Genomic DNA, 26,224 nt, shown 5'->3' with positions numbered 1-26,224 from the left:
CCGGGGCTTTTCTGTCTAATGCTTTTGACCATTCATTGACACACCAGAGAAGATTTGTCATTGTAGAACGTCCTTTGACAAAACCATGCTGCTGTTCTGATATAACCAGTTTATTTTGCATAAAATCAGAAATTGTCTCGGCAATAATAGATTCCATTATCTTAGATATTATAGGTGTTAAGCTGATAGGACGATAGTTATTAGGATTCAATTTGTTCCCTTTTTTAAAAATAGGTGCTATAAATGTAGTTTTCCATATAGGAGGCAAAATATGTGTGGTGAATGATAAGGACATAATCACATATAGTGGGTAAGCTAAAGCATCAGAACGGTTCTTTAAAAATAGATACATATAGATAGAACATAAGAAGATATTAAGTCGAGACCAGGAGACGAATTATTTTTTAGGCTTTCAAGATGATGTTTAACTTTTTCAGGGGTAATGATTATATTTTCAAGGGAAGAAGAAACTCGTGACGAAGTAATATTAGGCAACTGATGATTAGTGGGTTCCACAGAGAAAACCTTAGAGAAAGTACTGGCGAGGACTTCGGCATTCTGATAGTTACTTTGGGATATATCCCCATTATCATTTTCCATTAAACTTTCTGTTGTCAACGAAGATCTAATATACTTGTACAATTTTTTACAATTATTACTAATGGCTATACTCTCTTCGTAGGCAACACGAGCTTCATGTAGAGATTTCTTTAAATCTTTGGCAAAATCTCGATGAATTAGTAAATCCTCTATGCTTTCTTTTATACTTAATCAGATATATTAATTCCCCATTAATCCATGGTTTTATGTTATTTTTGTATATGGATTTTTTTAAGGTATTTTGGTTTTTGCAGAAATTAACAACGTGCAAGAACTTATCCCAGAATACAACTGGATTCCTTATGTTGTCGAAAACATCATTCCAATTAATATCAGCCAGTTGGCGATTTGCATTTTCAAAATCAATTATTTCATATACCGTTTTATTAACATTAGGATTAGGAGTACAGTACTGTAAGTTAAACTGAATATGAAACGTTATGACTGCATGATCTGAGTTACCTACTGGAGAGCTTATTATGGGATTTTTTAATAAATGGGGATCATTAGAGAATACCAAGTCCAAAATAGATGGTAAACTATTGATTCTGAAACGAGTCAGCTCCGTTATGAATTGATGTAAATTAGAATTTAATACACAATCTGTAAATACATTTTTGGAAGTTGTTAAGCCACTAGGTGGATCAGTTATAGGCTACGAAATGTCTCTAAAATTAAAGTCTCCAATGACAATCAGATTCTCTAGCCTAGACAGTTCATCAAGTGATGCGATAAGGGACTCATCATCCGCTAATCTAGAATCACCAGGCCGATAAACACATACTAGGTGAAAAACAAAAGAGTTTTTATGACATATTTTTAAGCCAAGAAGTTCCATATTATGGACAGTAATATAAAGAGATGTAACAGAGAAATTATTAGTAATTTCTGAAGACAAGTAGATACAAGTTCCTCCTCCACGTCGATTTCGACGATCACACCTATAAAGGAAATAATTATTAATGTTATAAAGAGAGTCAAGATCATTTGGTGTTAACCATGTTTCAGTGATAAGAATTATTTGAGGATTTAGGTTTTGAATATTGCATAAAAATTTATTAAATTTGGAATTTAAAGTAGCTAGAGTAGTATAGAAACAGAGCCAATTATGAAAACCTGAAATATAAGAATTAGTGAAGAAAGTTTACAATTTTCGGGACACCTTGTATATATTTTATGGTTAAATTTTCCTCTCCATTCGATTTTCTCTGTTCCAATCCCACTCGAAGTTCTTTTAGGCATTCTATTTGATTCGGAGTCTTATCGTCGATAATGGAAACGTTTTTTAAAGAGATGTTTTGCGAAAAATGCTAGGCGGGTGGTTTTTATCGAAAACCGATTTCATACCCACATGCTGAAATTTGTTTTTCCGTCGACCATCCATTTATGATTAATTTTAACATCCTCAAAATCATTGATTAATGACCCCTATTAATGAATGATTTTCTATTAATGAACGATTTTATTATAGGCAACACAACATACATTGCTTGTATAATAATCAGAAATATATCTCTGATAATAATTTAACCACATTTAACGCTCTGTGATTTTCAGTGACCTGTGGTGTAGGCAACCAAACATATAGGTACCTATTTATATTCCCACTAAAAAATTATTTAAAATGACATAGCCGCTGTAAGTACTGTCTGTCATTGTATGTCATTATTTATCGTTAAGTAAATAAACATTTAAACTAAGATATTTTTATTTCTGAAAAGTACGGTCGACGGAAAAGTTTTGTAACGAACTCGTGAATTAAAATGGCGATTAACAATTTCGAACATTAACGCGTGAGCGAAGCGAGCGAAAATATCTCAATTGTTAATCGCCCTTATTAATACACTTGTTGGTTAAATAACTATTAATGGGTATTATTTCAATACCAATATGCTATGCTCAACAATTTACCGAAAATTTTCCATGGTAATATACTTATGTATAAAAATTTTTAAACAAATTATAAAAAATTGCTTTTTTTAATAATAAGTTGAGTTATTTCAAGAAAAAAATTATTCTTATAATTTTGAGGAAAATGCTTACTTTAAGTGTAAATTGCAAATAAACAAATAAAATAGCCAAAAACGCCGCAAAAATTTTTAGCCCTTTTCGATGACATTTTTTAGTAGGTTGGTCAGATGTAAGAAAACAAAAAATACAAGAAGGTAAGCTTAAGTCAAGTCGTTTAAAAATGCTCAATTTCATTTTGATTTTATATTGCAAAAGTCAGTATATGATTTATAAGTTTCTTATTCTCAAATTTGATTCAAATGCTTCACTTTGTGCTGATAGACATAAAAAAAGCGAAAATTGATCGTTTTTTGACTTTAATTTGTTAATAACTAATTAAGTCCAAAAATTGGACTGCAAGAAACATATATAGTTCGTCCCAAACCCTTCTTTCAATGCGTCATAGTTGATTAGAGTCTGTGATTATTATACATAGAACTTAGAAAATTATGTATCGTTTACGGGTACTTGTATATTAAAGCGAATTCTACTTACGGATGTATAATTGGTTAGAGTTTATAATACGCTAAATCAGTGGCGGCTTTTGTTTTGGGGGTAGGCAGGTTAGATTTTATAATACGCTAAATCGGTGGCGGCTTTTGGGGGTAGGCAGGATAGGCCGGGCCTACCCAATAATTTTAAGAGCTTTAAAATTGAAAAACATATATTCAAAAATTATGTTAATGCATGTAAATAACTTTTAAATGTACTAAATCACTCAATATATTAGCGTCCGTTAAAACAACTATGTTATTATATTACCACAGAAAGCATCGAATCGCATTCAGGCGTTTTAAATATCATTAATAGGCCCGATCGGAAGTGGCCGACCCAGCTCACATAAGATCCCCGTACAAAAAGCGTTTAAAGTTAAGCAGCTTACCGGACAACGATTTATATTGTCGTGTTTATGCTTGCTGTTTAGGCACCAGACGATCGGGCCTACGTCCACCATCGTTGTCACTTGTAACGTAATTATCGAATTGTAATATAAATTTCCTTTTAAATTATGATAAAAAAATATGTAACATAATATATAATTGTAACATATTTTTAAACAAACCTTAGAAACAAACAACACAATTGCAACTCTCACACAAAAAAAAATATGTATTACACACACTGGCGGCTACAGAAATTTTTTTGGGGAGGTCATGGATCTTGAGGGTGATTACTTTTCTCTGATGCGAGGTCACTTTTAATCTTACCACCAATAGGATAAGTGGGTTTTCAAATATGTTTAATGGGAGGGGGATGGTCATGACCCATGACCCCTCCCTCTGGATCCGCCACTGATTACACATAGCTATATGTAATTTGCTGGCTTGGCCTACCCAAAATTTTACCACACCAGCCGGCACTGCGCTAAATAGATATCCAATCAATGATGCGCATAAATATAATTTGACGCAGAAGGTCTCGATCTTGACAGTACTTTCACAATGTCAACTGATAAAATGATAATTGTCATTCCAGGTTAGTATTTTCAGACATTTTACAGTGAAAATTTAATTTAGTATTTATTGTCATAAAAATATTTTAAATATGCCGAGATATACCGATAAGGAACAAGGACTAATATTAAAATTATTAAATTATTTTCAATTAGAAAAAGAAGCTGGGACAAATTTATTACCAGTTTCTGCCGTTCATTAACCAATAACTATCTGCCATAACCTACTGAAATATCACTAGGGTCTTTAAATTTTTTCTTGTTAATTTTAGGCCAACATCCTTCATACCAAAAATACCAAATTCAAGTTGGACTAAACACTCTTTAGTAGAATGTTTAAAAGGGAGACATATACTTGTTTCAACAACCATGATGAAACTTGAATTATTGGAGATGGTAAATCTTAGCTAATTAAGCACTTTCCTTGGAATGTATAGAATAGGAATTATGACAAACTGCCGTTCCAATATAATGCGCAATAAAAATTTATATACAGGACGGGACCTTTAATATGTAAATTAAAAAACAATTTTGAATTGTTAAAGTTTTTATTCTATATTTAAAAAAAATAACCTTTTCACATTTAACCGATTGCGATCCTGCAACTGTCAAATTTAACTAAAATGTCATGCAATAATTCTCGACATTCTTAAAATCCTATATGACGTCAAAATTAGTGACGCACTGAAAGAAGGGTTTGGGACAGACTGTAGGTTCTGATTATAGAGGTCCATACTACTCAAAACAACTGCCTGGCCAGACGACTATCACGAAAAAAAGCTTATTGCCCTGGTCTGTATACCTACTATTCTTTAGCTACAAGTAAATTTTGGGCGAAAGTAAACGTTCGAAGACAGAGAATATTGTACCCAGTCATAATAATTTAACGCAGTCAAATATCCTGTGTTAAACTTAACAATATTGTCTTGATACAAATACTGAAATCTCATAGTTATGAAGATATTTTTCGTGAATAGTAACAGTAGTAATTTCATAATTTTAGCACGTCCCTAAAATATTTTCTCTTTATTGTATAAATAGTATTTTAAATATTGTAAATATAACAATAAAAATTAAATTACTCTGCAATTGGCAGCTGCAACTTAGCACTTACCAGAAAAATATTTGTGAAAATAAATTAATTCTCTTCAATGGATGTGGTTTCTTTTCTATTCGATGCTTCTTAACTTCCTCCATTATCTCTTTTGTATTTTAACCTGAAACAAAATGTAACTATTAGTTATGCAGATCAAAAGAACATTACCTTTATAAAGGTAATAAAAACATCCAAGATTTTGTATGGAAAATGATATTAAATTTAGAAATAAACGTGAAAAAAACGCAATATATGGTAATCAGATCACACGAGCAGGACTTACAATTAAATAATGGCACAAATACTAAACACACGTCATAATACAAGAACTTAGGTGTCGCAATTACATCGGATGGAAGAGATGAAAACAACATTCAAAAGAAAGTAACCAGACGAAAAATAGTGATGACAATTGCATCCAATACTGTGGAACGAGTATTGCAACTCTCAAAGTCGGAAGCATGACAGGTAAACAAAGAGACATCCCCGATTTCAAGCACAGGAGAAAGATTGGTGTACTTTGTGTGCAGGAACCTCATTAGAAAGAGTAACTTGGAGATAGATGCAAGTTAATATACAGTTATTCGAACAGTCTTGGCAGAAATGAAGTAAGTGTTATTTTGAACGAAGAGTGTAAGGGTATTTTATTTTATTTTTTATTTTATTATTACAACTTACAAACACCACCTAGGTAGTAATTACATGTAAGAGTGCTCATTACTTGGTATAAAAATATACACACAAAAACTGCAATATACACACAAGTACAAAATAAAAACACAGAAAGTAAAACACATTAAAAAAAAAGACACAAGTTAATAAAATTTTAAAATTCAGTCCATTACTTATCTATTCATAACATTTTTTAATATCCCTTACACTACAGGTAAAGAGGTCTATATCACAGATCTTTATTAACTCATTACACTGATATTGCATATAGTTTATTATTGCACAAGAATTATATGGACTACAAGAAAATAGGTCATTACTGTTTACCCTTAGGTTGACCTTTGGCACATGAAACCTAATAAAGTTGATCAAACCACATGTCTTATATTTAACATTGTTAATGATATTATGAATAAACACAACACAATGCATGTTTCTTCTTTGCTTTAATGACTGCAAGCGAAATATTTGAAGCAACTCTTTTGATGGCGTAAGGTGAGTATACACATTATATTTCTTAAGGTATAAATACCTTAGAAATCTTTTTTGTACCTTTTCTATATGATTAATATGAACTTTGGCTTCAGGAGTCCATACCACTGATGCATATTCCAAGTTTGGTCTGACTAAAGGGTTATATAGTCTAATGGTTGTGTTTATACTAAAGTGTTTGGAATTTCTTATTACAAATCCCAATATTTTGTAGGCCTTATTAACAATATTTATATAGTGTTCATTAAATTTCATGTTAGCCTGTAAGTATATTCCCAGATCTTTACATTTGGTTTTCCTAGATACTACACAATTGTCAATTCTATAATTATTTTGAATGTAGTCGATTTTGCGAGTAAAAGATATGACTCTACACTTCTTAATATTCAAGATCATATTGTTGTCCCTAAACCATTCCACAACTGAGGTCAGGTCCTCCTGTAGTAACTGACAATCATTTGAAGTATGTATAGTCTTAAAAAGCTTAAAATCATCAGCATAGATCAAACTAGAAGAAAATTTAAGAGATTGTGGTAGTGAGTTGACAAGCATTAAGAAAAACAAAGGCCCTAAGTTACTTCCTTGGGGGACACCAGATGTAGCCTGAAATTTATCTGATAAACACCTACCAATTTTGACTCGTTGAAACCTTGAATCCACATACGATTTTATAAATGTACAAGCATCATGCGAAAAACCAAACTCATTCAATCTCGATAAAAGAATGCCATGGTCAACCATATCAAAGGCCTTTGAGCAGTCAGTCATTATTAAATCTAATTGGAGTTTATTATTTATTGCCTCACTAGCAAAATTAGACAGAATGCACAGATTACTAGTTGTGGATAACCCAGGCAAGAAACCATGTTGTTCTGGAGCAAATTCATTTTCAAAATTTTTCAGTATATTCATATAGAGAATAGATTCAAATATTTTAGCCAGGGAATTAAGGATACTTATAGGACGATAGTCTTCTATATTGTTTCTATTACCTGATTTAAAAACTGGAGTAATGGTAGCCTCTTTGAGTTTGTCTGGAAAGGTGTTAGTTTTAAGAGATAGATTAAATAGATACTCACTTCTGGGTAACCAGAAGTGAGTATCTAACTGACTACAAACAATACCAATGTGTGACATCGTATATACCTACGCCCTACAGGTAGTGTACAAAGAACAGGAAAAGAAAAAAATTTTGAGTCCCTTGATTAAAACATGCTCGAGACTAAATCTAGGGTCGAAAACCATTTACCACCTAATAAATTGTTTATTGTATCATCTATTCGTGGTAATGGATAACTGTGCTTTTGTGTGACCTGGTTTAATCTTCTATAGTCTACACAAAAGCGAGTAAATTCATGTTTCTTACTTACTAAGACTATTGGTGAACACCAGAAGCCCGAAGGTTCTTCAACGATATCGGCATTTATCATGTCTTGTATTATGTTTTTAACTTCAAAAGTATCTTTTCAATGGTCTATTATATCGGAAGTAGGAGTCCCGATGGAGTATGTACAATTCAACAAGTGGTATTGTAAAAATCACACATTAAAAGTGTAATGCAAGAACTTCATAGCAGTCTTTTGGGAGGACATTTTGGTGTCAAGAGAACACTGGCCAGAGTTCGAGACAGATTTTACTGGATCAATAATCGCAAAAATGTAGAAGATTATTGTAAGAAATGCAACTTATATAACGATCAAATAAGTACGTTAAAATTAAAACAAAACAATAACTATGGAACGTCTCTCTAAACTAGAGAATTCTACATGAGGCTATGAGAAAATAAAAATAAAAGAAAAGCTTATAAAGCTAGTAAGAATGATGCTTAGGAATACGAAAAATAAGGTAACAATAAATGAAATGAATGAATACAACATATCTATTTACAATTTGCATATTTCAAACAGGCGTTTGATGGAGTAAATCGACAAAAGATGTTAAAGCAACTATCTATGTTAGGGATACCCAATAAGTTGGTTAAACGAATGACTATGGAGGGTCCCAAAGCTATGCTAAGGATAGATGGAGATATGACGCAGGCCTTTGATATTGAAAATGGAGTTAGACAAGGTGATGCCTTATCAACAACACTTTTTAATCTAACTTTAGAAGCTTTTGTTAAACTGTTGAACTGAATATAAACGGCTGTATTAATACAAGATCAATGCAAATATGCGCATATGCGAATGATGTTGCCATAATAAGCCGCAATAAAAGGGTATTAAGCGAAAAAGTTATAAAACAAACGAGAAGCTGCTATGTTTGGTCTATATATAAATGAAAGCAAAATAAAATATATGGAGTGTTCAAAATCGAATCAACATGAGAATCTGAAGGTAGATAACCATACCTACAAATATGCCTCCACGTTTCCCAACCTAGACTCAATAATAAATGACAACAACAACATCAGCCAAGAAAAACAAGCACGGACTCTTAGCGGTAATAAGTGCTTTTATGCATACAAAGACTTAATGAAAAGTAATTTACTGAATCGTGAGTCTAAGCTTAGAATCTACAAAACAGTAATTAGACCAGTGGTCACATATGGATGTGAAACGTGGATCACGTAACCACTGATGAAAATCAACTGACAATATTTGGGCGCAAAATACTAAGGAAGATATTTGGATGAACCCAATGCAGCGATGGTTCGTGGAGAATTAAAATGAACCACGAGCTGGATGAACTAATGCAGAGCGCAGATATTGTTAGATTTGTAAAGTCACAAAGACTAAACTGGCTTGTTTACCTAGAAAGAATGCCAGATAATCAAGCTGTAAAAGTAGTCCAGAGATGGAAGCCCCAAGGAAACAGAACAAGAGGAAGGTGCCGTAAAAGATGGATAGACAACGTAGAGAGGGATCTTAAAACCATGAACATCATGGCAGTGGCAAAGGAAAGTATCCGACAGGGCAGAATGGAAGAACATTGTTAAGCATACCAAGACTGTGATGGGCTTCTGGATAGACGACCTTCTAGCCTCATTCTTTGGATGTTCTCTCCGTGTTTGGGATCGGCTTCTGCATCTGTTTTGAAAATGTCCTATTCTCCCGCAGTTAAAACATCTTCTGTTTTCATTTCGAGGTTTTTGTTGAAGATTTTGCAGTATGTTTAAAATTTGGGATAAAATAGGTTGTTGGTTATCTGCGGTTGTGATTTCTTCATTTTCTTGAAATCTTATTTCTCTTAATTTTGGGCGAGATCTGGAAATGCTTTTTGCCGCTTCATACTCCTGGGCTGAGACTAGTGCTCCATTTAGCGATTTGTGATGTTGTAATCGGAGAGCTTGTTGCATTTTAACATCCTATAGTCCATCTATGAATGCCTGTATTCCAATTTGTTCCAGAAAATCTTTAGGTGCCTGAGGGTATGCCAAGTGCAATAGTCTTTTAATGTCGGCTTCAAATTCTTGCAGGCTTTCGTTATGTTTTTGATATCGAATTTTTAGCTGACTTTGGAAAACCTGCTTTAGATGCTGTTGGCCATATCTTGTCTCTAAAGCTTCAACGAGAGAGGTATAACTGGGTGCATCTTGGGGAAGGAATTGCAAAACGATTACTGCCTGTCCTCGAAGTGACACCACCAAAGAAGCTGCCATTTCTTTTTCATTCCAGCCATTTGCTCTAGCTGCAGCTTCAAATTGTAAACTATAAGTTTCCCATACTGTCTGACCATCGAATGAGGGTGGTTTTAAAAATTTACTAGTTCTAATTGTGCCTGGTTCAATTATGGAAGGTGATGAAGCTGCTTGTTTAGATTCGACGTTAGTTACTGAAACATTAGATAAAGAAGCTTGTGTATTAATTTTTTTTCTAACTCAACTATTTGTATTTGTAAATTAGATTTCAAATCATTTTGTTGTTGTTCTATTTTGTTTTCAAAATTGTTTCGTTTTTCTTCTAATTTATCTATTTTACTAATGATTTGACTTATCTCTAACTGAAAACTTTTGTGAATTTGGGATAAACCTTCTATGATTTCTACCTCTATTTTTTTACGCCTCTCCTTTTCCTCTTCTACTTCTTGTCTACGCTTCTCTTTATCTTCTTTCATTTTTAAAAACCATGCAGGTCCGGACGTATCAATTTCTTTGTCAAACTCAGTGGATCTTGTATATACCATTAACAACTGCTAAATATTTCTTTATCCCACCGCTATCACCAATGTTACACTTCTTGAAAATTAAGTTTATTCAACACCAACAATATTACAATACAATAAAACTAACTGACAGCTATATAATTATATATTTTCTGGCGTTTCAAACTTCACTATCTTTTTCGTCAATGGACTGTTCCTATGTGGGATAAATCTTTGGTAACAATATATATATATATATATATATATATATATATATATATATATATATATATATATATATTAATATATATATATATATATATATATATATATATATATATATATATATATATATATCAGTGCAGTAGTGTCTAGGGGCTCGGGAGACTAAGACCTAGGAAGCCCTGAAGAACACATCAGAGAGGATGTCGAAAGCTCGGCGCAAATAAAATCAACGTGGTCCAACCCGGAAGACTGGTCAGTTTAATATTAATTTTTATAATAGTATTAATCTTAGTTCTAGATTTAATATATATTTATATATACAGTGTAGGTTAAAGTTTATGGTCGGTATGGTAAAATTTAACAGCATATCTAGCACAGATATAAAATCATATTTTCAGCGAATACGACAAAGATAACAATCATATTTCCCCTTGGTCTCCCCTCCATATTTGACGCCCAATACCCATTGGTGAGACGATTAGTTCCGATCAGAGATATTTTACATATCTCTGGTTCCGATCCTAATATAAGAAACTAGAGGTGGGTCGTTGACATTTTAAATATACAAATAGTACTTACATTTACATTACACATTATTAAATCGCGAATCGTCTAAATTGACATTTAACTTTAAATGTCATTTAAAAAGTTTTTCCACTTTTCTTGTTAGCCGTGTTCTTCTTTTATTTAAAATTAAACCAGATTTTGAACATGTGTTCACAAGGAACAGATTTTGTTACAATACTACAATATTTTATGAATGTAGTGGTTAAGTTAAGATACACATGGCGATGGTTTTTCCACCACTGTAATGGACAGTTCCAATCTCTGTTCGAATTTTTTTGTGGGTATATATCATCAGACAAATACATGCCGACTTCTTTTATATCTCTCAATACAGGTGTATGTTTAGATGAGTCATGTCCAATTCATCAAAAATATACCATAGATTCATCTTTATCAGTTTCTTTTTCTTGTACTGGTTGATTTTCAATAGTACAATCTTCTTTTTCTTTTTTTATAGAAGTAACCAGCTTCTTAACTCTTTCTTTTGTTTTTTTACCTTCATTTTTATCAGAAAATCCCTGCATTTTAAATCATTATTTGTCATTTTTGAATCTACGGTTTCTCACTGGTAAGCCAACTAGTTGATGGTTGATTCAAAAAAACTACGTTTTGTGTAGACGTAAAGAGAGGAGCAACGAACACTTTACGTCGACGAGGACGATTAGTTGATCTGAGAGACTACTACAAAACTAAAAAACTCTTTCGGGACAGTGGACAGTCGGGCTATCGGTTAACGTTGAAAATAAAATAACTAGGTATTCGGATTAATGAATGAGTTTCGATTTACGATTGATCTGCATTTTCGAAGGTGATGGATACTTCCATTAGTTTAGAGTAAAAGAAACAAATAGATGTGGATTTACTAAACCTATGCAAAGACTCGTTTCATCCGTTTTCCATAGTTGAAGAACGAGCTTTTAAAAAGTTTGCAGGGTGGATTCCTGGATATAAACCACCAACAAGAAAAACTTTGTCAGGTTCATTACTTTAGGAATGTTATATCAAAACGGAGCAAATTATTAGATCACAAGTTGTTAAAGAAGTAGAAAATATCTGTATGACTACTGGCATCTGGACATCTGGAGTAAGTGAGAGTTACATCGCATTAACAGGATAATATTTAACCGAAAATTTAGAATTTAAAACGGTTTTATTAGGTTGCTGCCATTATTCAGAATTCAGAAAACATCGCATTTGAAATTAGTGAAATTATTAATCAGTGGGGTCTAAAACCAAAAGTACATTTTGCAGTAACTGATAATGCCTCAAATATGGTCAAAGCTATTAAATATGTTTTGGAATGAAAACATTTAAATTGTTTTGCTCATACGTTAAATTTATTGGTGGAAGACGCACTTAAATGCTGTCGTATACAAATAGATAAAATAAAAAGTCTTTTTTCGACAATTCGGCAAAAAAACATTTCAAAAAAAGTACCTTATCTTAAGAAATGCATTTAAATATCAATTACAACATAACAAAGTTCCCAAACGGCCAATCCAATACGTGGAAACTAGGTAGAACTTCACCTATTACATGTTAAAAAGAATGACCGAGTTAGAAGAGGCAATCCGTTCCACATTGGTATTAGTTAATACAGACTTAGACTTAGACCAAATCTAAATAATGAAGACTGGATTATTTGTTCTCAACTTTCCCAAATTTTACGTCCTTTTAAAGAAATAACAAGTACAATGAGTGGCCCAAAATACTTGAAGAGTAGTTCAGTGATTGTTATGGTACGCTGCCTGCAAGAATCTTGTAATAAAATTTTAGCAAACGATAACCTTACATCCATAGTATCCGACGTAGTACAATTACTATCGGGTTTAGCAAAAAGATTTAGAGGGATAGAACAGAGTGGCACATTGTCATTATATACATTTATGGATTCACGATTTAAAGTGCAGGGATTTTCTGATAAAAATGAAGCTAAAAAACAAAAGAAAGAGTTAAGAAGCTGGTTACTTCGATAATTAAAGAACAAGAAGATTTTACTAATGAAAATCAACCAGTACAAGAAAAAGAAACCGATAAGGATGACGTAAGTATTTTTGATCAATTAATTGTACATGACTCATCTAAACGTACACCTGTATCGAGAGTCCATTACAATGGTGGAAAAACCATCGCCATGTATATCCTAACTTAACCACTAAATTCATAAAATATTGTAAAAAATGTTCAAAATTTGATTTAATTTTAAATAAAAGAAGAACACGGTTAACAAGAAGTAAAGTAGAAAACTTATGTTTTTAAATGTCAATTTAGACGATTCGCGATTTAATAACAACGTGTAATGTAATTGTACGATTTACTATTTGTATTATTTAGTTTATTTTTCAAGTTATAATAAATATATCCTTCATTAGTTTCTTTCACTTCAATAAATATACACATAAACGATAATATCCATTATGTTTGTTTATTTGAAACTACTGGTAACAATCAACTAGTTACTTGTTTACGAAAAACGATTCAGTTTCGTTAACGATAAAAATGTCAACGTCCCACCTCTAGTTTCTTATTTATCGCATGTGAGCTATTGCTGTTGCAACGCGACGTTGCCAAATAATTTTGTATGAAGCTTGTTTATTGTTGGCGTTATAATACAGTTTATTATTTTATTGGAAATAAGGCACAATGTGACTTTAAAATAAACTTATTTTTTGATGTTTAGATTTTTAATTCGGAAATCGTACTTAAAATATGAAACATTAATAAATTTTATTTATATAAAACGATTTCCGAAGTGGAAATCAAAATGTTAAATAACACTTATTGTAAAGTAAAATTGTGGCATATTTCCAATAAAAAACAGTAAGCTGCAAGATTTAAATCCATTTCGCCCAAATTTGATTATCTTAGAACATTGTTCAAATGCTAAAAAGACAACAGGTCAAATAAAACCAATAAGTTTGGCAACGTTGAATTTCCCCTTTTTTTATTATTTCCACTTATGTATTTTCACCGATATTTAAAGGGCGGACCTAATATACCTCTCTTTTTAAACAGGTGTTTCTCACTCCATCTCACATAAGGTCCATACCGACCATAAACTTTTACCTACACTGTATATATTAATATATGTATATACAAGAGCGCTATAATATAATTAAATAAATATAGTTTCTTTTTTAAAACATACTTTGTAATTTCAAACCGTTTGTTTTTAAAAATGTACCTTGTAATAACTATTATTAGATCACGTTTAATTACCCATATCAGCCTTATATTTAGTGTTGGTATTTAATTTTACTTCGTACTCGTCGCATGCTTTCACTACTCAGTCTAAAAGATAACTATAAGTTGTTGTCGCTATTAATTAATAATTAGTATCGTTCGCTTAGTACAACTACAAGTTACAATGAATACAGTTAATTTGTTTTCCAACGAGATTATTAAAATATTTTTCCGAGTAAATGTTACAATACAAACGAGTAATTAGTAATATCTATAATAGATATTTTGATATCTTTGTAGTCAATATTCGTAGCTTTCAGTAGTTTTATCGTTGTTTTGCGAATAACTTTATCAAACGTCATATCAGACAACGACTTCCTGTTTTTTTTTAGCGAATTTGTGACTATCCTTACTTCGTGTCGTTGGATTTCTATTTCGTGTCTTAATTTATGCACGTTTTTGTGTTAATTATTGTTTTCCTTCCTTTTAAATAGTGCCGTAAGTATCTTTCCCATTTGTTTAGCGGTATGTTAATATTTTTCTTTACTTCTGCCATTTTTTTTTCCGTTGATTCTTTATAATAATAATAATAATAGTCTCCCGTTTTATTCTTTATAAATCTCTATATTTGTTTTTGTGCATCGTAGAAGACGCTTTCCATTCTTTTTGTCAACAAATAAAATTGCGAGCTTTAAGAAATGCTCGCTAAGGCCTAAAAAATGTAAAATTTCGATGGACTATTGTTAATTTGCTAAATTTTACTAGAATTGTTGGTTGACAGATCGTCATCCTAGAGTTACACTATTGTATGTCGCAATTTTTTCATTTCCGAGATATTAGTGTAACAATGTTGTATGTTCATTAAACTTTATTTTTCTAAAGTTACAGAGATGTATCTTAACTATGGCGATGTAGACAACCAGAAATACAAGAGTGCATGGAAGTGAAACTGTGTTTTTGCAGTTGCGTAGTTGTATGTGTCACTTACACTCTTGTGTCACGCAGCATTTGTGCAACATAAGTGTATGGGTCACATACAACTTTGTGATATTAAAAATATTTATGTTTTTGAAGCTTATAGTTTTACTAAGGTAAGTTTTCTATAAAACTCTAAGTGTTGTAGAAAGCAATTATAAATGAAATTATACAAACCTTCTCTAACGAATCCCTATAAACATAATATAAATGCTGTGTGATATACCTACGCATGCATTTCATTGCATTTTGTATAATATTCGAGTATTCAAAAAGTGAGGTTATTTTTCTTTGTGCTAACAATTATTTATGTTATTTATGTATTTATGTTTTGCAGATTCCAGTTATTATAAAATAATGATGGATACTATCGACTATGAAAATGACACACTGGCGAATTTAAGGTATATTTTTAATAAATCAATTATCTATTTAAATTGTAAATAAACTAATTTTCAGAGAAAACGTCTAAATGAGCACCATGTTAATGATTGCCTAGAACTATTTTTTTTAATAGATATAATTTTCTAATAGGAAAATGATATCAAAGAATAAACCCAGTAATGATTTACGAATTTAGTTCTGATTATATCTTTTATCTTTTTAGAAATGCCCAACCACCATTTTTTTATTCGGATGAGTACGATTCTGACAAAGAAAAAGAATACAAGCCTTCAAGTTCAAGTGAAGAGTCGAGTGATGAGGCGCATGAAAATATAGATCACGTTACTGCTGAGACTGAAGACAACAAAATACCACAAATCTCTAAAACATTGACAAGAAAACGGCAAAGACGTCCAGCTTCCTGGAAGTGCAACATTAGAAAGGCAGCCCATGAAGCCGGAAAGGAGTACTTGTCAGTAAGGAATAAAATTGTTCCAGCCAAATGAATTAAAACCACGAAAGATTGTCTAAATAGATGTTTATATAACTGTCAAAAAGTGATATCTGAAAGTGAGAGACGAAGCCTTTTTGACCGTTATTATACTTTAAATGAATCTGAGAAGAGGTTGTTTATATTAACCACAACGAAAATATACAGTGTTGAGCGTCACAGAAAGAACAAAAGCAAAGAAAACAGTAGAAGAAAACACACATTTACTTATCATTTCCAAGTCGGTAGTCAACTAATTCAGGTGTGCAAGACTTTTTACCTAACTACCCTAGCCATAAGTCAAACACCTATATACACCGCACATGAGAAAAAAGATATATCCAATATACCCCAAAGATATATCCAATATAATGTGGAGGTCCTGCATAGAATGGGGAAAGAATGTGAAATTCTCATGACCGTCAAAACTAAAAAGTTAGAATATCTAGGACATGTAATGAGAAATCAAGAACGTTACGGCCTTCTCCAGCTGATTCTCCAAGGGAAAGTAAATGGTAAGAGAGGACCGGGAAGAAGACGCATTTCCTGGCTTCAAAATTTACGAAAGTGGTATAACACGACTACCACTGAACTGTTCCGCGCTGCAATAAATAAAGTAAAGATAGCCGTGTTGATCGCCAACATCCGGAACGGATAGGCACTTTAAGAAGAAGAATATACCCCATGTCCCGGCACAAGGTAAACATACAAAATTCAGGGTCCCTGAAGAAGACGTTAATTTTGTAAAGATGCATATCGAGTCGTTCCCACATGTAGAATCACATTACTGTAGAGCAAACTCACAACGTCAGTATTTAGACTCCTCACTTACTATTAAAAAAATGTATGAACTCTACAGTGGAGTCTGTATATCTTCCAGTAAGCAACCAGTTAAGGAATCATTTTATCGCAGTACATTTTCTAATCAATATAACTTACACTTTCACGTCCCTAAAAAAGATCGGTGTGATCTGTGTGAGGAGGTGAAGGTTAAGACGCAAAATGATACTTTAACGGAGGAGAAGAAATCGGCGTTTGAGAGGCACATTCAAAATAAAATTGCGTGCCGTGAGAATAAAAACAAGGATAGAGAGACTCAGACTACATTTCTAGTTTTTGATCTGCAAAATGTGTTAAGTTGTCCACATGCTGAAGTCAGCAACTTCTACTATAAAAGCAAACTCAACGTTTACAACCTGACAGAAATACTATCAAGCACAAAGCAGGTATATTGTTCTTTGTGGCACGAGGGTTTAATGGGAAGAACTGGTAACGATCTGGCAAGTGCTCTGATAAAAATTTTGGAAGCAGTATTTTTAGATAATCCAAATTTAACTTCTTTGTTGTTGTGGAGCGATAGCTGCGTCCCCCAGAACAGGAATTCAATCATGTCTGTTGCAATTTCTCTTTTTATCCAAGATCATCCCAACATAGATACAATTACAATGAAATTTTCAACGCCCGGCCATTCATGCAACCAAGAAATAGATTCTGTGTACAGTTATATAGAACGGGTTTTAAAAAGATCAGAGTATTATTCGCCAGTATCTCTATTACGAATTCTCTTAAAAGTAAATTCAAAAAAGCAGTATAAAATACTGCAATTAAAAAACAATGATTTCAAAGATTATAAAACATGTGCTGCTACATATAATTACAAATCAATTCCCTTTAGTCAGGTTGTTGCCTTGAAATTTACACAATCTGTGTTTGAGGTAAAATATAAAATTAGTTATTTACATGAAAATTGGGAGGAAGTTGTTATTCGTGATTCTCGTCCTACAAGAGCTGCAGCTGGTAGTATTAATATGCAACCCCCATCTCGGTTATAAAAGCTATAAAAAACAAGCTTTTATACAAGCTATAAAAAGTATGTTTAGATGGATGCCTCAAGTTGATAAAGATTATTACATGACTATCTTTCCAAAATAATTGTTTATTATTACTTGTTTATAGTGTTATAATGTTATAATATATTTTTGAGGAACTTTAATTTATTTATTTGCAATAAATAGAATTAAAATTTTCTTTTTTTTAAAAAGTTTGAAAATACAAAGTTGTATGTAATAAACATTACAGCAATAAACTTTGTCAGTAGTATAACATAGTTGTATGTTTTTTTTTTTTCAATATCCACATTTTTGGAGAAAACCCTAATTTTCAGTATGGCCCTGCTTAAAACCTTGACACATTGTAGCCAAATTTTACGTCTGTACTTATCTTAAATATTTATTTTTACAAGGGCCAGATTTACAACCATCAAAATTTTGTATTCCGTTTTTCTCAAAACTAGATTTACTACACATACAACAGTGTAACTCTAGGGCAACGAGATGACATTGGCAAAGGCTTGTTCAGAACGTGTCAAAATGAATTGAGATAAGTCGGTTATAAATTGGAAAATAATCATAATAACATGTATTCAGGAAATTGTGAAAAATATCGGTAAACTATATTTTATTGTAATTTAAATGATGCTCCAAACCTCAATGCACAAATTAATAGACTCGAAACTCACCAGTAATTCCACAAAAGCGAATTCCTTAGTTGATAGAAAAAACTATTTTTAACACCAATATTTAAATTGCACTTAAATGAAATGATTAAACGACACCAACCATACATAAATAATATAGTATATACAGTATGACACTAACAAGATCATAGTTAATATAAATTTGACATATTACTTCAAAATTGTAATCATATTTCTTTAAATCCCCGCTATACAATACTAAAATAATATAGGGGAAAAATAGAATTGAAAAAGAAATGGTTATTTCAAGTTAGAAACTGTTGGTTTAACAGGAATTTGTCACAATAATTAGATAACTGGAAGAGACTGTCTGAACTTGCCAATTCCTCAGAAAAGCTTAAGAATAATAATTAAGTGGCTGAGAGGAAAAGTATTACAAGTGACATTTAGATAGTTTTTGAGAAAACGAGAGTTTAAGTGTAAGTAATGGCACCAAAACACCAAACAATTTTTTTTATTGTTACATTGCATATTTACAATATACTCTATACACATAGTAATAAGTAAATAGTCTGTTAGTAAATTAACGTGAGGTAGGTACCGTCCATTTACGGTTCTCTAAGTATTATTGCGGTAGGTCTTCTGGCCATACCCTCTTCAATCTTCTTTCGGCAAGTGGTTGGGTGAATTAATTATTTATCAGCGCATTGTTGTGATCAGTGATTAGTGATTCTTTATTATGTCCTTAAGTAATGGGATATCCAGATCATTGTGAAGTGTTTGGTTAGATACATACCACGGAGCTTTACTTATAATACGGAGTATTTTGGATTGGAATGTTTGAAGTATCTTCATATTTGAAGGTTTACTACAGCCCCATAGTTCTATTCCATATGTCCAAACTGGTATAAGTATTAGCTTTGTACAGAAGCAGTTTATTTTCAAGAAATAACTGAGACCTTTTGTTAAATAACCAGTTCATATTTTTTAGTTTAAGATCTAGTTGTTTCCGTTTAGTTTTAATGTGCGTTGTCGATGTAAGTTTTTCATCCAGGTGCAATCCCAAGTATTAGATAACTGGTTTTATAGGAATGGGAGTATTATTAATATAAACTTGTGACATGTAGATTGTCTTGTTGTAAAAGTAATTTATACTGATTTGCTAGCATTAACACTGATCTTCCATCGCTTAAGCCAATTTTGTAATTCTTCTAAATGATTATGTACTTTTTGTGAATCTACATTAGGGTCGATATCCACTGCCAAGATTCCAGTGTCATGCAAATGTAGCTAAGAAGGTATCACTGCTGGTTGGAACGTCTGCTGTAAATATCAGATACAGAAATGGGCCCAAAACGCTACCCTGAGGTACGCCAGATTGAATGATGTGCTAATTTGAGTAGCTGTGTTAAAGTTTGACTTGGAAGTAACGGTCAGTAAGATATGATTTTAGTATAAGGTATAGTTGGTCTGTTAGGTGTAATTTCAGTTTGTAGAGGATCAAATGCCTGTTGTATATCTAGAAACACTCCTTTTTTTTTTTCACTCAAACACTCAACACTCAAACACCACTGCTTTTCTCGGTAGCTTCTGAAGTAATTTCCCTGATATCAAATAATCATACACAGGAGCTTTCTTAGGATTTAGCATTTTTATTTGTTGTCGAACCTCTGTCGGAGTAAATGTTGTCAGAGGAAGAGATAGTTGACATGGAGTTTCGAGGTATATTCTTATATCATCATCTTCATCGTTATTAGTATCTGGTGCTGCGAATACAGTTGCAAGATGCTCTACGAATACTGTTGTTTTTTCTGCGTTTTTCTTAAAGGTGAATTTGTTATTGTCGGTCGCTTAATTTTTTTTGTAGCTTTCCATATAGAGTGGTCTTCATGTGAGAGGTTCGAAACATAAGACTGAAAAAGAGTATTCTTCATGTAATGCTCTATTTAGTCTATGACTAAATGGTTGCTTCCCATCCTGTTGTTTGTAAAACTGTTGTTAAATAGTCTACTGCTTTCTTTACATCTTGGTTTTCTTTAATCCTAATATCTAGTCTAATCTTTGTATTTACAGAATTTTGGAAAACATCCCAGTTTGTTTCTTTAGTTGTGAGTTTGGGAAGTGGTGTTCTCCATATTATGTTTGTACTTGAAGTTATTATTATTGTACTGTGATCTGATGTTAAATCGAAGTTTGACTCTATTGCACTATGGATGTCATATATCCCTTTTGTTATAGCAAAATCTACCAAATCTGGAATGTTGATGACATCCGTAGGCCAGTATGTGGGTTCTCCCGTAGATAATGATCTTAAGTTATTTTGTTGGATGATATTCATCCTTAGGCGTGATTAATCTGAAACCCCATGTGGTGTGTTTGGCACTCCAATCTCCTGCTACTATGAATTTGGATCCAAGAGTTCGTATGAAATCATGATACTCTTCGCTTGAAATTGGATATTTAGGTGGGCTCTAGACTGATGATACAGTGAGGGAGGTGTTTGTTTCGATTTTAATGATTGCTGCTTGATTTTTTTCCGTAATATAAGGTTGGACTGCATAGTGTTTAATTTTTGATTTAATAATAACGGCAGAACCTGCATGTGCTCCTCCGTCTGGATGGTTTGCATAATACACAGTATAGTAAGGTATTTGAATAACCGTTCTTTGTGTGGCATGGCTTTCAGATATTAATAGAACGTCTATATTATACATTTTAAAAAACAGTAATATCTCTATTATATGATTTGAAATGCCATTAGCATTTCACGACGACGCAATTCATAGTGACTTGAAAGCTATTTTATTATTTTGTTAATGACTGTAGTTCAGTGATTCCCAACCTGGGGGCGATCGCTCCCTGGGGGGCGATTTGAGATATTCAGGGGGGCGATAGAGCGAAGGGGGCGATATGGGGGGCGACAGAGAAAAGGGGGCGATAAGGGGGGCGTTTAGCATCCGGAAAACGAGAAATGGGTAATTGAGAAAAATAAAAAAGAGACAAAAAATACAATACTTTCGATCGGATATCCATAGCATAATAAAAAGTAAATACATGTATACCAATGCAGGTAATAATAACACAAACATCTCGTCTAGTCACAGATCTTATCGAACACGAGGCGTAACAATATTAGAATCATTATAAGTCGCAATGTTAGAATTCGGACAGAGACGTCGACGCGTGGCAATATAATTATTTATTGAGATTTGCGAGATAGTGTTTTTATTCTTTGCCTTCTCAATAAGTTGTAATTAATTACTCTTTTGTTTTGCTCTCAAAATGTCAGCACCTAAAAAAAGTGCCGGCAGTACTCAAGGGAGTATTTGAAATATGGATTCATTGAATTGACAGGAAAAAGAATCTACCATTGTGTCTCATTTGTGCAAAATCTTTGTCAAACGAATCAATGAAGCCTCCTCGTCTTATGGATCACTTAAAGAGGATTCATCCAGAGAAGTCAGACAGACGCGTCCAATATTTTGCGGTGAGTAAAAGTCTTTTGTTTGTAGGATGTAATTTTTCCATGCACAGTTACAATCATTGAATAGTTTACAGACTTACGTATCTAGGAGCCTATTTTTTAAATTTTTACCCCGTTTAAACGCACCTTTTACGTCAAAAGTATTACAATGTAAAAATTAAAGTGTAAACTATTTAGTGATCGTAACTGTACCTAGGTATCAACATATTATAATTATTTTTACTTTCTATTACCAAAAGTCAGACTGAAAGAAAACCTTTTTTAAACTTTATTACCATTACTTATAATAATTAAAGTGAATGTGTATTTCTTTCGTTTACAGGAGCTCAAGGCAAAGTATGAAAGGCGAGTTACTGTTGGGTCATTAATTGCAAAAGCTACCAAGAAAAACGACAAGGGTTTACTTGCTTCCTACAAGGTATCATTCTTAATAGCAAAAAGTGGCAAGCTGCACACGATTGGAGAAGAACTCATCCTCCCAGCTGTAAAAGAGATAGTTGATACTATGTTGGGACCCAGTCAGGCCAGCCAAGTAACAGATGCAGTTCCTCTCAGCAATAATACTGTCTCCAGAAGGATTGATGAAATGGGAGCGAATGTCGAAGATGTTCTCTGCAACAAATTGAAAAGCAGAGAGTTTACTATGCAACTTGATGAGAGTACCCTGAGTGACAGCACAGCTTTGCTGCTGTCATATGTCCAATTCATTGACGACAATGGAGAAATGGCCGACGAAATGCTATTTGTTAGAAGTCTGATTACTGATACAAAAGGATCTTCCATATTTGAGGTCATTAAGAGATTTTTTGAGGAAAAAGAGATTCCCTTATTAAATATGATTGCCTGTGCTACTGACGGTGCAGCAGCAATGACAGGACGCCATTGGGGATTTATTGCACATCTGACACAAGCAGTACCTGGAATTTTGTGTGTTCACTGCATCATTCACAGAGAGCATTTGGCTATCAAGAATTTGAGTGGGAGGTTGCACGATTCTCTTCGACTTGTCATAGATGCGGTAAATAAAATTAAAGCAAAACCAAAGAATGATCGAATATTTCGTACACTTTGTGAAGAAAATGATGAGATATTTAATACATTGCTACTACATACGGAAGTCCGCTGGCTTTCTAAAAGCAATTGCTTTAGGCGGTCCTTCAGTCTCATGGATACTGTTATTGCATTTCTTAATACTACTGACCCCACACTGAGTACATAACTACAAGAGAAGCGAAATGACATCGCTTACTTATCAGATACTTTTCAAAAATTAAATGAAATGAACCTGCAACTACAGAGGAAGAACATAAATATAACCAAAGCGAAGGGAGTGGTCGGAGCATTCATTGACAAACTATCTATTTTTGAAGAAAATATGCAGAAAAGAGAGAGAAGAAAATATGCAAGAAGATCTGCAGTCCCGATTCCAAGATTTGACTAGTCTGAAAGTGCCAACTTGGTTTATCAATCCTTTCAGCGTGGAAGTTTCAACGGTATGTTCTTAGTTCTTCTCTTCAAGAAAACTTGATTGATTTGAGACATGATGTTGAAATTGAAAGTTTGTTTCGGGAGTGTGGGTACGAAAGATTTTGGCCGCGGATAAAAGAAGTGTATCCAATCTTGTGGAATGCAATAAAATTATTATTATTGGCATTCCCTACAACATATCTAGTGGATAAAGGTTTTAGTTCTGTGTGTATATTGAAAAACAGACAAAGAAATAGGCTCGACATAATAGAAAGAGGGGATTTGAGGTTTGAAGTAGCCAAGAAAGCCATTAACAATTCTTTTACACACATAACCATTTATCATTTTACGAAATGTAAAAATAAATAAATATGGATACTTACCTTTTGTATAGATTCATTATTTGTTTCAATTTAATTGGGTGGGGGGGGGGGGATTGTAGTATTCATAACTGGTGAAACCTGTCTAAGGGGGCGATCATGGGAAAAAGGTTGGGAACCACTGCTGTAGTTAACATGGTTAAAATCATGCTATTTTGGTTTAAGAGTTTTGAGAGAACAGATTTTTGAATTCGTTTAGGAAATTTGATAGTTTATCTGCTAAATCATTGTTGTTATTTTTGTTATCTGTAAACAAAATTTTAAAATCTAATCAAGTTATTATTATTATTAAGCTTTTACTATTTGCATGTGAAATTTTTACAATCATATACATTTCATTTTTTTGAAAGCTTTTGTACAAAATGTATATGTGCCATTTTAGTTGTTTAGAGTAAAAATGGTACAAGTAAATATTACTACCAGTAAATAAATAAATAATATCTTTTATAAAAGAAATACACATAATTTTTTGAAAATTTGTTTAAGTAACTACATGAGATACGAAAACAATATTTATATTGAGTAAAACTACATGAACAAAACATACATAAAAAATAACGAAATGATATTATATAAACTTGCTAGCAACTGAGCTAGATATCTTCCTCATCATCATAGTCACACAAAAGTATTTTGTCATTGTCGTTTAGCTCTACATCATATTCATTGTCCCTCTCTTTATTTTCTTCAGGTTAAATTGGCTTCTTCTTCTGACCTTGTTTTCTCTTCTTTGCAGTATGATTGAGCTGATTGTAAAATTGATAGTAAATTGGTGGCGCAAAGCATAGTAGGTCTTTAAATTCCTCCATTTTTCATACCTCAGAGTCATGTGTAAACTGTACAGTTGGCTAGGACTAATATTCTGAGGGGTTCTTCCACGCATCTTCTTCATACAGTTAACTGTACTATAGTTGTACTATACTTGTTAGTAACCTGAAAATTCAACCGTTTTCGGGATTAATGCATTTATAAGTCACCTGCACAATAATTCTTAGTTTGATATTTGTGCGGTAAAGCACTGAATACCTGTAGAGAAGCATAATTCATAGTTTATTCTTATTAAAACAACTAAAAGATGAGAATGTAACATCACAAAATGTTTTGTTATGGGTGCTTAATGTCTTATTGGAGAAAAGATATTTCATCTTCTTCTTTGAGTGCCGTGTCCGTATTCAGACGTTGGCCGTCATCATGCTTACAATTTCCCTTTGCTATCGCTTCTTAAGTTTCTATAATGGCGTTGTATTACTTTTTCTCTATTGTAAAATGCTAAAAACCCAAAATATGTGGTTTATGCAAGATGGCACACCACCACATTCTAGAGAGAAGGCAGTTAGAACATACTTAAATACACTTTTTCTGAACGTTGGATTGGTCGTGGTAGTCATATTCCTTGGCAATATGGTGAGATATTGATATAATTATTTACTTCATAAAAAATCCGAAAAGAATACCTTTTGTTCATTACGTAAATTGTTTACCCATTTTTATTAGGACAAATAGAAACTAGAGCACAGGTATTGAATAACACATATGTGTCCTGTTTCATAATACTTTTGCTAGAAATCTAACCTTGCAGACTCAGCATTTTTACAAAAACATCATCGTTGTCCTAATAACCGATATTGTTATAAATATAGTAAACACACAGGCAATTTAGTTCAACATAATATTAGTTCGTTAGTAAATCATAATAGTCCATTTGTTCGAGATGTAATTATAGTTACTCGTAAGCTGTAACGTAATCATATAAATAAGTAATGTCATCGATAGGTTATTCCGTGTGTATATAAGTAACCAATGAACGAGATACATTACAGTTTAATAAATTATTTAACTTCTGCGACAAATAAGATGTTGTTCCATAATATACCATAAGATTTGGATATGTATCCAAAATATTATATTCATCCATTATACATTATAGCCACCACGTAGCCCCGAATTTAATTCGCTTGATTTTGGTGTATGGGGCGCATTAAAACAACGTGTCTATAAGAATCCTATAAACATTCACAACCAACTATGGGAAGAAATAAATACTGCAGCAGTTTCTTTAGAACCAATGATGATATTTAATATGAGACGATCTTTTATGGAATATATTGACAAATGAATTAAAGAAAATGGTGGACATATCGAACACTTACTTTGACAAAAAGTTGTTATTTAGTTTAACTTTTTCCT

General features: G+C 32.6%; 1 protein-coding gene across 2 annotated transcripts in view; it reads right to left on the bottom strand.

Annotated features, from left to right (window-relative positions):
* LOC140449776 (ATP-binding cassette sub-family C member 4-like) overlaps positions 1-26,224 on the bottom strand; it is a 109,480-nt gene that overhangs the window by 67,298 nt on the left and 15,958 nt on the right. The window contains exons 1-2 of one of the 2 annotated variants that reach the window (XM_072543120.1): positions 14,418-14,441; positions 5,178-5,280 (exon numbers count right to left, since the gene is read on the bottom strand). In XM_072543120.1, the coding sequence (XP_072399221.1) occupies positions 5,178-5,260 (83 nt within the window). In that variant the 5' untranslated portion in view covers positions 5,261-5,280; positions 14,418-14,441. Of the gene's footprint in view, positions 1-5,177; positions 5,281-14,417; positions 14,442-26,224 lie in introns of those variants that run through there. The other variant, XM_072543119.1, reaches the window with a different exon arrangement.

Source organism: Diabrotica undecimpunctata, chromosome 9, assembly GCF_040954645.1.
Source record: "Diabrotica undecimpunctata isolate CICGRU chromosome 9, icDiaUnde3, whole genome shotgun sequence".
Lineage (NCBI taxonomy): Eukaryota > Metazoa > Arthropoda > Insecta > Coleoptera > Chrysomelidae > Diabrotica > Diabrotica undecimpunctata.
This window is presented reverse-complemented; position numbering and strand designations above follow the sequence as displayed.